Source organism: Vipera ursinii, assembly GCF_947247035.1.
Source record: "Vipera ursinii genome assembly, chromosome: 2".
Lineage (NCBI taxonomy): Eukaryota > Metazoa > Chordata > Lepidosauria > Squamata > Viperidae > Vipera > Vipera ursinii.
The window spans coordinates 122,783,308-122,796,742 of NC_139513.1; the positions used below are offsets into that span (position 1 = coordinate 122,783,308).

A 13,435-nucleotide genomic window follows, 5' to 3' on the forward strand; every position below is an offset into this window, starting at 1 on the left:
ATGCCAGACCAAATTTTACCTGGCAGTGGTTTCAGAGGGAAAAAAAAAAGCCACAGTGGCAAAATTAGAAGCTCTAAATGGAAATGGTCACATTTTTTTTAAAAAAAAAGTCTATTCTGTTTTATCCCACCCATCCTCCTCAGAGCATTCTTGTTTCATTTCAATAGTTAATTACATGCATCTTTTCATTTTTATAAATAGTATAAATTTTATAAATAGTATAAATTCCAGGTGGGAAAGCATATTAATAAAGGTGTGTAGCTGTTTGAAAGAAAATGAATGTTAAATTTTTCTTCCTCCAGGAAGGCCGAATAAAGTCTGGCTCCCAGCCAATCTTGTTCACAGGCTAGATTTAAAAAATGCTGCTGTCCTTTTCTAGTTTTGATGATACAGACAACCATCAGATTAGAAAAACACTTTTCCTTCAATATGTTCATATGTAAAGAAATAAGATGAACACGGAGCATAGAATCAGATGCAGACCACTGGCAAAATCATTTTTGTCCAAACAGAAAGAAAGCTGTCATATAAAGTTAATGAAGCTTTGTAGATGGATTAATTGAGGTCAGAATTTAGGTTTTAAACTTGAAATTACCCTAGATGGCTTCTGAGGGAAAGAGGGCCCTTTTACCCTTTTCTGGACACTGGTAGCTAGAAATAACATCTAATTTTACTTTCAAATTGACTTTGATTTTTGAAAACTAAACAACTACGCCATAAATAAAGATGATTTGCCAGTAGACGTTGGAAGTGGAGTGAGTTCTATAAGATTCTTACATACCAAATTAGCTAAAGGAAGAAGAAAAGTCAGAGTATTTTCTTGGATTATTTTGATTTCTCAGCAGACGTAACCAAATCTATTTCCCCGCAAAAATGTGTGTTAGACTGGGACAGTTGAATTGACCCAACCTGGTAACTCCCAGTAAGGCATGTTGAATTTTGCTGGTTATAGATCACATTTCTCTCTTTGCTGAAATGAAAAGACTATTACAACCCACGGGGGGGGGGGGGTTTAAATACGTGTGAATATGCATACGCTTTGAAGTTTTTTCCATTATCCTTTGTGGGCTAGAAGAAAAAGGACAGAACAGTGTGACAGCAAATACATTGGCTTAGTTTAGCCTTGTTGAATATACCTTTGGATGTAAGATAGCATAATTTAGTACTTGGAATTATGTAAACTGCAGTTATTCTCTGGTAGCTATAAAGTATTATTTCATCCAGAAGAAGGCAAAGCAAGCACTGCAGTTGCATGTGGCCTTTTACTTAATTTTGTAGAGCTGTTTCTTTTGAATATTGAGTTCTGAGACATTGGTTTCAAAGCACATATTGTAGTGAAAATAGGGCAATGAGGAGCACAGTGAAGCATCTGAAACAGCATTATTGCAAGAATTGTTGCTATAATTTATCACATATCTTTTATAACATTGTACTATTAAATAGAGTCACATAATGGGGGGAAAACAGCAGTGAGCATTTAGATTCAGGGTTTCCAACAAAGTAACTGCAGGCACTAGTATGTCTGCAGACATTCCTTTCTTCCTTTTAAAATTACTTTAAAAAAAAGCAAGCTAGCTTGCTACATAAATGCTTTTCTATGAACCTAATGTCAAAACTTTCTTTCTCTGAATGCTTTTGAGCCCTCTGCTTTTGAGTCCAGTGGCATAAATATTGTGAGGGTACAGCAAGGTGCAAGCAATGACCTTTACTTTTTGCATGGCGATGTCATGATGCAACTCTATTCTTATACAGGTAGTCCTCAACACAACCATAATTGAGCCAATAATTATGGCCTAAAGTTATGGCAGTCGTTAAGCAGGTCACGATGTGACTGTGCCTGATTTTATGACATTTTTGTGACCATCATTAAATGAATATGGCAGTCATAAAGTGAACACCACATTGGCAAGGCAAATGTTGCAGTTGTTAAACGAATCCCTTGTCCTCAATGGACATTTTATTTTTGCCAGAAGCTGGAAATAAATGCCAGTTTCTGGCAAAAAAAACCTTCATAAATTGTGGTCACGTGATTGCAGGATGATGCAAAGGGCCATGAATGCAGGCCAGTTATTGAGCAGACCAAATGCAATCTAATGACTGTGGGAGGATGACAGCAATCAGAACATCAAATCTGGGCCTTATGTAGCCCTTGGGGAAGTCCATTGTAATTTCAAATGGTCACTAAGTAACCAGTTATATGTCGAGGACTCCCTGTAAACTTGTAGGTGATGCTGTAGCCCAAGTACAAAAGGGCACAGCTCATATTTCATCAGCTTGGAATATTATGGTTAGAAACAGGTGCTCATGGTCAGAGACATTCTTAGAAAACAGAGTTTTCTCTAACAGCTAGAAGTAGGCCCACCTGTCTGGAAAAAGAATGAGGTAAGCCAAGGGGGTGATAGAAAGAAAAATTGCTTCTTACTATATAAATGTTTTATAAGTGGTTGTACCCATGAGCAAGAGCCAGTTTGGTGTAGTAGCTAAGGCATCCAGCTAGAAACTGGAAGACTGAATTCTAGTCTGGCCTTAGGCACAAAGCTAGCTGGGTGACCTTGGGCCAGTCCATTTTTCTCAGCCCTAGAAGGGAGGCAATGGTAAACCACTTTTGAAAAATGTTGTCCAGAGAACTGCAGGGACTTGTCCAGGTAGCCTTTGAGAAGTGGACATGAGTGAATGGAGGGGAACCAGAATAATACAATATAATTTAAAATCCATAATGTGCCCGTTGACCCCAAACCATTGGGTCGCACTGAGCCAGAATGCATTTACTTATGGCAGTGAGGAATTTTCTAGTGAAGCAAAACAGAGTAATATTTACCACTACTGTTATTCAGATATTATGTCATTCTTAGCATCGGTGCAATCACAGAACCAAAGAACATATAAATTGACCACATGAATTGAGCTTGACCAGTGCAAAAGTGATTTCTGTCCAAGAATTAAAACAATAAGGCATATACCAGGCTGAATGACATTTCAACAGAAACTGCATAATAAATTAGTGGGATACTAGATTAAAATGAAGATTTGCATTTCTAGTATATAAGCTTTCTGCATTTGCTTCAGAAATAATATGGTCTCCAGGATGAAAATAGCTACAAGCCAACTCTCTTGGTGCCAGCGAGATTGCAAATAAGATATTTTCTCTTTCAAAGTACATGTTTTAATAAGGCAATCTGAAATTATGCTACTGTGCAGCTTGCCCGCTGTATGAATGTGCAAGGAAAAATAAATATGTACTAATAAGGGCTACCTTCCTTCTTCCTTCTAAACCCCAAAAGAAACTATAATCACAGAGAACTGAACAGGGAGATGCTTAGAATCTGTTTCCAAATTGCACAGTCTGCAGTTTTGTAGAAAAGCCGTGCAAACAAGGCCTTGTGGCTTGGTGCTTGTGGTCAAGTTTTGTTCCTTTCCTAAGTAGCCTTCTGTGTAAAAAAACATTCATGTAGTTCTCTCCCACATATGCATATCTACCTAATATAAGAGTAAGAAGGAGGCTGGGAAGCCCACGAAGACATTTGAAGTTGAGAAAAAAAGGGGGAAACAGCTAGGACAGTGGCACTGTAACTCAAAGGTTATCTGGAAATAGAGCTTTAGGGAATTGCCTATCACACACATAGTGTTTCCTTTCCAATCTCCCAAGTTCAGGATTGAGACTGGTATTCTGCAAGTGAATGAAAAAAATATATAGCTGGGCAGGAGAGAACCATGCTTCTCCAGTTCACAAGACACATCCTAAACTTGCCACTCACTTTCCCTATCTGGAATATTTGATGGGGCTCAGAATTTGAGAGAAACTGTTTAACATAAGACTCTACATCCAACTGCAAACAAGTAGCCAAATTCCAGTATATCGAGGTAGCTACTCGCTTGGTCTGAACTGGAAGGAGGAAAATAAAATATTGACACTTTCCTTCATATTGGCATTGTATAACTGTGCATATGATTTGCCCAGGCTTTTATTAAACAGACAGGAAATCCAAGTTTTGAGCTGTAGCCCTTTGCCTTGCTCTACTTCAGGGCTTCAGTTTTTAAATACAAAATAAAACAGCATTTAGGTTCAATATAGAATTTAAATGAACTCTCTTTTTTTTTTGAGAAATGGGAAATAATCCTGCACTCAATCTTGTGGTTTAAACTCTACTGATTTGGGTAGCATTTAAGCAACCTGTCAGGACCCACCCCAATCCACGTCTTAGGAAAACAAAAACTCTTGGAGTCAGCTCTAGTCCAAAAGGAATTTTTACTAGGACATGCTTGGTTGTGGAAATGCCAGACAGGACTTAGTATTGTTTTACAAATTGAAACTTTATAAAGGGTTCCTGGTTCAACCCCCCCTTCCCTCAACCCCATTTGGTCAGTCCCCATCATTTTACTTCATGTCATCCCTTTCATGGGGGAAAAAAGGAACTTCGAATCTTTATGGTTATTGCCTTTTTCCTCTACAGATTTAAATGAAGACACAGGCCAGATGCCTTCTTCTCTAGCCCTCCCTTTTGTTCCCCCAGTTCAAAAGGGTTCCCTTGGTCTTTGAAATAATCTAAGGCAGGCTGAATCCACATGCGCTCCTCCTTCCTCGGGAGATGGCAGAATCCGGGGGGGGGATAATGTTTTAAACATACATTTATGAATATTATATAAATGGATTCTGACACAACCTGACTTAAAGACCGGAAAAGGATTGTAACCCTGGTATGGACTTGTAATGGCTAAGTGCTGCTTGTCTCTGTTTTCTGTTCCTGGCACAGGAGGTGGTGCTCACTGACGTGGCAGCAGCAAGAGCTGAACTAGCATTATTGGCTCAGCCCTCCAAGACATGGCAGCTTCATAGGGTTACAGTGATCTTGAAGGTCACCTGTTCATACTTGATGAGTAGATTTTCAATATCAAATTATTGCTAAAATAAAGAATGGAGGTACCTGAAAAATGCAGGATGATCCTCCAGAGTATAGATAAAGTCTGCTAAGCTTGTAAGACACCCTGAGTCTTCGGAGAAGGGCGGGATATAAATGGAATTTAAAAAAAAGTCAGAATATAGATGTAGAAGGAGTCCCTCAGTCAGAGAAACCCAATTTCAGTTGATGCCAGCCCATACAGCAAGGCAACCAAACCCTACTTAAATGAGCTAAGAGGCATAAAGTACTTCAAAAAGATCCTAACTGTGAGTGCAGCTGTATCTTTTTCTAGGATGTGCCTTGATGTTGCCTTTGGCCCCATGAAATTTAGGAGGACTTTGCCCCAACAGCCTCTGACAAATGCCAATTTAATCCCTTGTCAATTACATTCCAGGGGTATCAAGATTGCAGCCTGTTTGGCTGTCCAGTTTTTTGTGGTGGAGTGTTGTATTGGAGGCAAGCAAGTGAAAAGGCACAGTTTATAGGAACATTTGAAAACCAACCAAGAGATTTAGATGTGTGCAAAAGGTGCTTTAGAGCTGGACTTGGCTGTCTAATGCTCCCATTCCCCAAAGCTCTGGGCGGTTGCAGGAACCTAGAGTGCTGAAATGCCATCAATCAGGTTGACCCAGTTCAGCATTATAAATTACGTTGAAATAAATTCAGTTAGACTCAAACGTATACTAACATATTTTTCTTTTTTAAAAGTGTGTTGGTAAAAGCCTAAATGCAACTATGAAGCTGCAAATTTGAGCCATTTAAAGTATAAAACCTGAACTGAACCCAAGAGCGAATGGGCAGTTTCATATCCTCTGTCTGCAGAATTTGGCAGAATTTGACCTCAGACCTCCCTAAATTATCAATCAGTAAGTTGGGGGCAGCTTCTTTTGCCTTTTAATGCTGAAGTGTCAATATTATATTTCTAAAATTCAAAACACCATCTTCATGTTTATAATGCTTGTTTCACCTGAACACCTTTCACCTCAGGTGAGGTAAACAGAGAACCGAGATGAGCATATAAAATATATAGATGGCTTACTACACCCCTTTTATCAGAACAAGTGATAAAACATTGAACAGGATTATATGCTGTGTAGCATAACCCTGCAGTTTGCTTTGCTGCCCAGAAGGAAAGTCATATTTGGTTGTTCCTGCTGTAGCAGCCATTTTGTTCTGGAGGTTCTATAGAAATGGACCTCTCTGTGTTTTTTGCCTAAGCTGCTTGAGAAAACCACCCTTTATTCATGCAAGGGCTGTAGGATTGATAGTTCCTCAGTTATTATTCTTCAATTGTATGAAGCACAAAAGCACCATTGTCTTAGCACAGGGCACTGCATCCTCCAAGCCTTTGTGTGTGCCTTCACTCTCCTCAGCTACCACTGATTTTATGGCAACCTGCTGGTTTTGACGTTTGCTAAGATGAGAAATGGCATTGCTGATTTGTCATTGAATTGTTAAGGCGATTGGAAGAAAGAGGATATGATCTAGTAAGTAAGCAAATCATATCAACTGTGCCTTGAGCTTTAGGATTATTTCTGACAATGGTAAAGAAGCTCCCAGCACTGCAAAAACAGGCAACGGATGGCCCAAGAGATTTTTTCATTCTGTCTGGTTGTCTTATATATTTATGGATGTTACAATTTACATGACTAGACGTTTCCTGGTATTTCACAGCACTCTTTTTATTAATCTTGACAATTTTATTTGGGGTTTTTTTTCCAGCCAGAAGAACTCACCAACGCACTGGAAATCAGCAATATTGTGTTTACTAGCCTTTTTGCCCTAGAGATGCTTCTGAAGCTTCTTGTGTATGGTCCTTTTGGTTACATCAAAAATCCCTACAATATCTTTGATGGAATCATTGTAGTGATCAGGTAATTAAAAACAAGTTTTCTTAATTACCATAAGTGGTTGCAGTCTATGACATTTAATCCATTTATTTATTCCAATGTCACCTTATTTCAAACTGATTTCGTTCAACTGGATTTTGCAATAAAACTGTGGGAATTTTTTTTTAAAAATGGGTTGAAATGTTTTTGAATATATTTTGGGGTTTTTTTTTGCTCAGGTGTTGTATATGGTATATTCTCTGGAACTGCTAATAATTCTAAGAGTTAAAATTCATGTGAAGGATGCCCTGTCCAAATAAACTAATTTATGACAATATGTATGGTGATGTTTACCTAGAACCATACTAATTGGCTTCTTCTTTTGAGAAGGACTTATAGTCTCTAGTACAGAGGGACTATTCAGTGTAATCCACCCACCATTATTATTTTCTTTGCTATATTATAGTGATACAGCAATCACTATAAATAATAGGGCTGGTGACAGTACTTGTTTACTTTTTATATCTAGCTGGCCACTTACACATCACTTTATAAAAAGATGAAAGATAAGATTTGTACCTGCCAGTGTAAGAAAAGTCATCCAGCATTGAACAATGATTATAATTGAAGTAGGAAAAAAAATATGGCTCACCAAAATGAACACTACAACACTACATGTCTGCTCAGGCTGTTGCCCAAATGCTAACAATTGTTATGGAGACTGTAAGACAGTGGTCCCCAACCTTTTTGAAATAACGGACTGGTTTTGTGGAAGAGAATTTTTCCATGGATGGGCCGGGGGGGGAGGAGAAGTGCACAATCTAGATCCCACACATGCACCCTTTCACTTGCTCACTGCTCATCTCCAGCTGTGTGGCCCGATTCCAAACAGACCATGGACCAGTACCAGTCCATGGCCCAGGGGTTGGGGACCCCTGGTATAAGACTATTGCCTTCTTACATTCTTTATTTTAAAAGCACATTTGGTTCTGAGAGTAAGGCCTGCTTCAATAAAGGACTGTATTGTATTTCTGTAAATCATTAACACGAATTCCCTGAAGAAAATGCAGGGCAAATTATATGTAGTTTCTATTTGCAGAATTCCAATAGAAAAAATCCATTAACAATGTTCCCCATGCAACATTTATCCTCAGAGCACCTCTGTATCTGCTTTTCTACTTCGGCGCACTTTTAGGGCACATAACAAAATGTGTTTGAGGGTATGCAGGAATTAAAAAGTAGCCACTATGAATGCCTTTCCCTGCTTCCCCCCCCCCCCCAGAAATCCTAAAACCATGCAAAACGTTGAAATCTATGCAGTTCTTGATCTGGGAGTGTAATTATGGAAACTTCCTTTGGAAGCTCCTCAGCAATCGTAGGATTCAGAGCTTTTTCTCAAAAATTTCTAACTCTTCATCTTAATATTCTCAGTTAAAGAACAAGAGGAGAAAAAGTCCTGTCAGTGAGAGAATGTCTATATACAACATCTCGCTGGGCTCTGTTTCCCCTCCACAGCTAATTTTTTTTTTTAAAAAAATATCTCTGATTGAAACCAATGGAACAAAATTAATGAATACTATCCAACTAATTATTGATTTGAGAGATAAGCAGAAAACCAGATTGATTTCTGATCTGGTGGATCTACAGCCCTCCCACGATACCACCCACATTATTCTTTTGTGTCTTTTTTCAATGTCAGAGCTCCAATGTAATAAAGAATTACTTTCAGATGCTCAGAGGGGGGAATTGTTCTGGTAGATTTCTTCCTCTAAAGAGAAATTTAAATTTAAAGGTAAAATTCTGAATCTGATGAATCCTGTGGTCACTAGGACAAACCTCCAAGGACAACAGAATTGCAGTAATAATATTTCTTCTCAAAAGCTAATTTATTACATTAATATATATTCTCTTTTCTTAGTGTGTGGGAGATAGTTGGACAGCAAGGTGGAGGCTTGTCTGTTTTAAGAACCTTCCGTCTTATGCGAGTTCTAAAACTGGTCCGGTTTATGCCTGCTCTTCAACGCCAGTTAGTGGTCCTCATGAAAACAATGGATAATGTGGCCACCTTCTGCATGCTACTGATGCTCTTCATCTTTATCTTCAGGTGAGTTCATAATAAAAAAAACTCCTACCTGAGCATTGGGACTATTATCAGAGACCCCACTCTGAGTGTTTTCACATGCTACATTTTAGCAGGTGAGAGTAGACATTTTTAGTGATGTTCTCCAACTTTGGAGGAATGCCTTCTCTAAAACAGCCTGCCAACCTTCATTTTATTTAGCTGTCAGGCAACGATATTTATAAAAAAGAAAATTAAAAGTATCCAGCCTTTTAATTTTCCTATATTTCTTAGATTATTTTGTTGAGCTTCTTAGTGACTTCCTTTTACAGTATTTTAATTATTGTTTCATTATATTTTGTTTTGGATTTATTTGTTTTCTTGGTTATTACTGAAAACCTTTTCCTATAGGGCAGTTAGCATGTTTTAGTTATGAGTGGATAAAACGATCATTCATGATTGTTATACTTCAACTTCTGGTTTAACATGAAATTATCCACATTTAAATGGGGAAGTACCGGTAATTTCTGCTACAGCTCTGTAAATGAAAATCTGTAGCTATTCTTCTTTCTTCTGTGTAGCTCACTTTTGCTCTATTAGAAGTGGTCAGAATTTGAAGAGAAATAATCAGTTTTAGAAGCATTCAGATCCTAAACAACCTGATCCTTCTGGATGTTTTTTTTTAATATAGAAATTTGAAACCTACTGGTTTTATATTTTATTTAAGCCATAATACAAGTTGCATATATTTGAAATACCAAAGTTATTTTCTAACTTATTAAAACAGCTTCATTCTCTTAAATCAGGGGTAGGCAACCCTGGCTCTTTTATGACTCATGGACCTCAACTCCCAGAATTCCTGAGTCAGCATAGCTGACTCAGGAATTCTGGGAGTTGAAGTCCATGAGTCATAAAAGAGCCGGGGTTGCCTACCCCTGTCTTAAATGAAAGGGAACAGAATAAGAAGAAACGTGTTCCAAATTCTAACCCTTTAATCTCTCTTTTAATCCATTTCTCCTTGTTATTCAGTATCCTTGGGATGCATCTCTTTGGGTGTAAGTTTGCCTCAGAGAGAGATGGAGACACTCTCCCTGACAGGAAGAATTTTGATTCCTTGCTCTGGGCCATTGTTACTGTTTTCCAGGTAATACATCAATTATGGCCTATAATTTTTTATCTTTAAATGCCTGTTATTTTAAATTGTTTTACAGCTGGGTTTTTTTTTTGAAAACAATATAGTGAATGTCAATTGGTTCTTCATAGACATGTGTCAATAACACGGGTGTAATGAAAAGCAAGCAACAGATTCTAGTAATTAAGATATTAAATAATACATAAAGCCCCAGTATAAACTGACCTTACAGTTTCTACCTTCTGATTATGTTTGTGCAAACAAATACATTCCCTTTGTAGAAATAGGGATTTTACACTGATTTTATGTTTGTTTTATACAATGCCTATATTTTTAAATAAAAAATGCTATTTAAAGAAAGGGCCATTTAGCAGCACAAGTTAAAGTATCTGTTAATTCTAACCCATAATATTGAACTTCCTTAAACAAAATTCTCTGAATTGTGAAAGACTAAGGACTGATTATCCCTTTTGAACAAATTGTTACAGTCAAGAATATATATACATATATACAGTTAAAAACACACAGAGAAACACTTATTCCAGGTGTTTTTAAGTTGTTTATTTTTGTTTACTGTTTCCGGTGAAGCCTGCTAGGCTTGCAAAACTGAGGCAGCCACTAGTTAGAAGAATGTTAGGGAGAATCAGCCACATCTGGCCAGGAACAGTGAGCATTATGTGTTACTCAGTCAGCTGTGAAGTTTCTTAGCCATTAAAAAATTAATTACAGTCCACAAGGATAAGGCAATCTTTGCCACAGTTCTGAATCACACTGGTGAGACACCTCAAGAGGCAAAGAAGGCATAACAATTTCTAAGTCAAGGGTGTCAAACTGCCGATCCGCGGGCTGGATGCATCATAGCGAAACCTCACCCACCCCATTGCCGGCAATGGGAAAAAAAGTCACAGTACGTCGCGACACGTCCCATGATGTTGCAAGTTTGACACCCCCTTTCTAAGTCCATACTATACTACCATTTTCAAGATTACTTCTATGCATGATGGTTAGCATTTAGAAATGCAACAGTTTTACAGGTACCTGGATCACAGGTTGGTAAAAAGTTGAATGCACTTTAAAATTGTCTCACATCAAATGGTTCCTGTTTTCATTCCAGATACTGACCCAGGAAGACTGGAATAAAGTCCTCTACAATGGCATGGCTTCTACCTCTTCCTGGGCCGCTCTCTACTTCATTGCCCTCATGACATTTGGGAATTACGTTCTCTTTAATTTGTTGGTTGCTATCTTGGTGGAAGGTTTTCAGACAGAGGTAAAGCCTTGAAGGACTTCTTTGATTTCTCTTTGATAAAGAGAGTATGTAGGGTTCAGAACCTGTTTGTAAAATGATTAGAATTTCCAAAAGAAGTAATTGCTTCGGTACAAAGACAAACCCTTTAGTTGGTATCAAAGGCACAGTTTCAGTGTTGTGAAAGGGCACATGATCATGCAAACACATTGCCTTTGAACCAAGCTTTGTTGCATTTAAGAGCCAAATTCAAAACTGCCTGATAAATATGCATGAGATAAGTGAGCCGATTGTCCATTTGCTGCTATATCTTTGTAGACATTTTCCCGCCTCCATAAAAGCAACACTTTGGCATCTATTATTTATTCTATTTTTGCCTGCCCCTTTTGGATTGAAGCTACATCTTTCATTAACTAGAGTTCACCTTTGCCATCATTGCCAGGCAGCTGAAAGAAAGACATTTGAACTGAATCTGGAATGGTTTCCACCTTTCATGGCAGCCTAGAAATGTTTTAGATAAATAAGATCAATCAACTTGGCTTCTGAAATTTTACTGGCAAGCCAGTATGTCTGCATCTTGCAAAAGCTAGCAATAATCAACCAGTGGAATGGCTTGCATTCAAAAGTTGTGGGTGCCCCAACACTGGAGGCTTTCAAGAAGAAACTGAGCAGCCATTTATCTGAAATGGTATAAGGTCTCCTGCTCAAGCAGAGAATTGGACTAGATGACCTCCAAGGCCCCTTCCAACTCTGTTATTCTGTTCTGTTCTTTCTGCAGACTTAGGGAGACAGCGAATAAGCCAGCCTTCAAGCAATAAAATGTCAAAACACTGTTGCAGGTCTCAAGGTGGCAGTGTTCAACACAACCCCCAGGCATAGGTAGCATGGCTGGGATTATTCGGTAGCATCTAGACGTGGGCTTCTAAATCAAAGTCATGTCAATAGTGTGAGTTTGTTGCCTGCTTCTCTTTTTATCCTATTCATTTGCAGCATAAGAAAAACATTTTAGAAAACCTCCAGGCCTTTTATTTATTTTCATCTCAATGCAGTATAGGAAGAAGATTTATGGAAGCCTCTTAGGACAAAGCAACCATGAGCTCTCTGTTTGCTTACTTCTATCTTATTTGCTGTACTTAGTTTAAGTTCCTTGTACTTGCCTCTGTGTTTCAGCCTCCAGGTCCTAGCTATTTTTTTCTGTGAGATAATATCAGAAGAGATACTGTGCCAATCCCACTGAGCAGTCAGAGGTTTGTGGAGTTCTTGGTGCTGTCTGAGCTTGGTTGATTGCTTGCTGATATGTCATTAACTGACTAGTGCTAGAAGAGAGTGGGTTTTGCTCTCTGTTTATATACAGTAGCCCACCCTGTCTGTTGGGTGAGGGTGTTGTCTTTTCCTTGGTAGTTCTTTGATTGGGCTGCTGTTGACTGTTTGTCTGCATTAGTAATTCCTTGATTAGGGTATTGTTTATTGCTTGATTGTTTGTCTGGTGTTGCTCCTAGTGTTAATCCTTGTTTTATCTGGATGCCAATAGCTGCTGAGGAGATATTCTGGGGTGTATCTTAGCATATCTAATTTAAATAACACATAATAAATAAAATATCTATTTAACCTTCCTAGTTCTTTTGCTCCCAATGATTACGCTGCTGTGTATGTTTGGACAGTATTATGATTCCCCATGTCTAAACCAGAAAGTTGTTGTAGGCAAAATGTTCCCTGATGTGAATTGGCACAGCTTTGTGATGAGCTAAAATGTCACCTAAAACAAACTTAGGATCCGTTATTTTGATTGGTATCACATGTCAATCATTGAAAAAAGAATTGAAATCAAATTTGGAGGCTGGGTTTGTCAAATCTTCAAGATAGACCAGAATTGGCAGGGTAGAGATTCCAAAAATATTCGGCTATAACGTAACAGAATCTTGAAATCCTGTCAGGATTTCTCTGTCCCATCAAACAAAATCAGGGTGGGGTGGAGCTTCTTCTTCATGTCATCCTCTTTCTCTAGGCTGAGTTATCTTTTCTAAATCTTTGCCTGCCAGCTCATCCACTTTTTAACGGTTCGCTCATTCTTTCTCAATCCCAAGGCCAGATGTACATTCCTTCACAGGACCATGTGTTCCATATACTAATAATGGTCCTTCCAAGGAGGAAAAATTCTTTTGTCTGCCACAGTAATCTTAAAAGTCAATGAAAATTTTATTTGTCAAGTCCCTTCCTACCCACTTCTCCTCTACAATCTCATTTCAATGCTGGTGACAGTTTTATCTTTGT

The 13,435-nt window shown here is 38.3% G+C and overlaps 1 protein-coding gene across 1 annotated transcript in view; it reads left to right on the forward strand.

The window, feature by feature from the left end:
- The window catches only part of CACNA1G (calcium voltage-gated channel subunit alpha1 G), a gene marked incomplete at its 5' end in the record, with an annotated part of 425,627 nt that overhangs the window by 281,929 nt on the left and 130,263 nt on the right, over positions 1 to 13,435 (forward strand). Inside the window, 4 exons of the mRNA XM_083353918.1 lie at positions 6,621 to 6,772; positions 8,646 to 8,831; positions 9,816 to 9,930; positions 11,033 to 11,188. Of these exons, the coding sequence (XP_083210044.1) occupies positions 6,621 to 6,772; positions 8,646 to 8,831; positions 9,816 to 9,930; positions 11,033 to 11,188 (609 nt within the window). The remainder of the gene's footprint in view (positions 1 to 6,620; positions 6,773 to 8,645; positions 8,832 to 9,815; positions 9,931 to 11,032; positions 11,189 to 13,435) is intronic.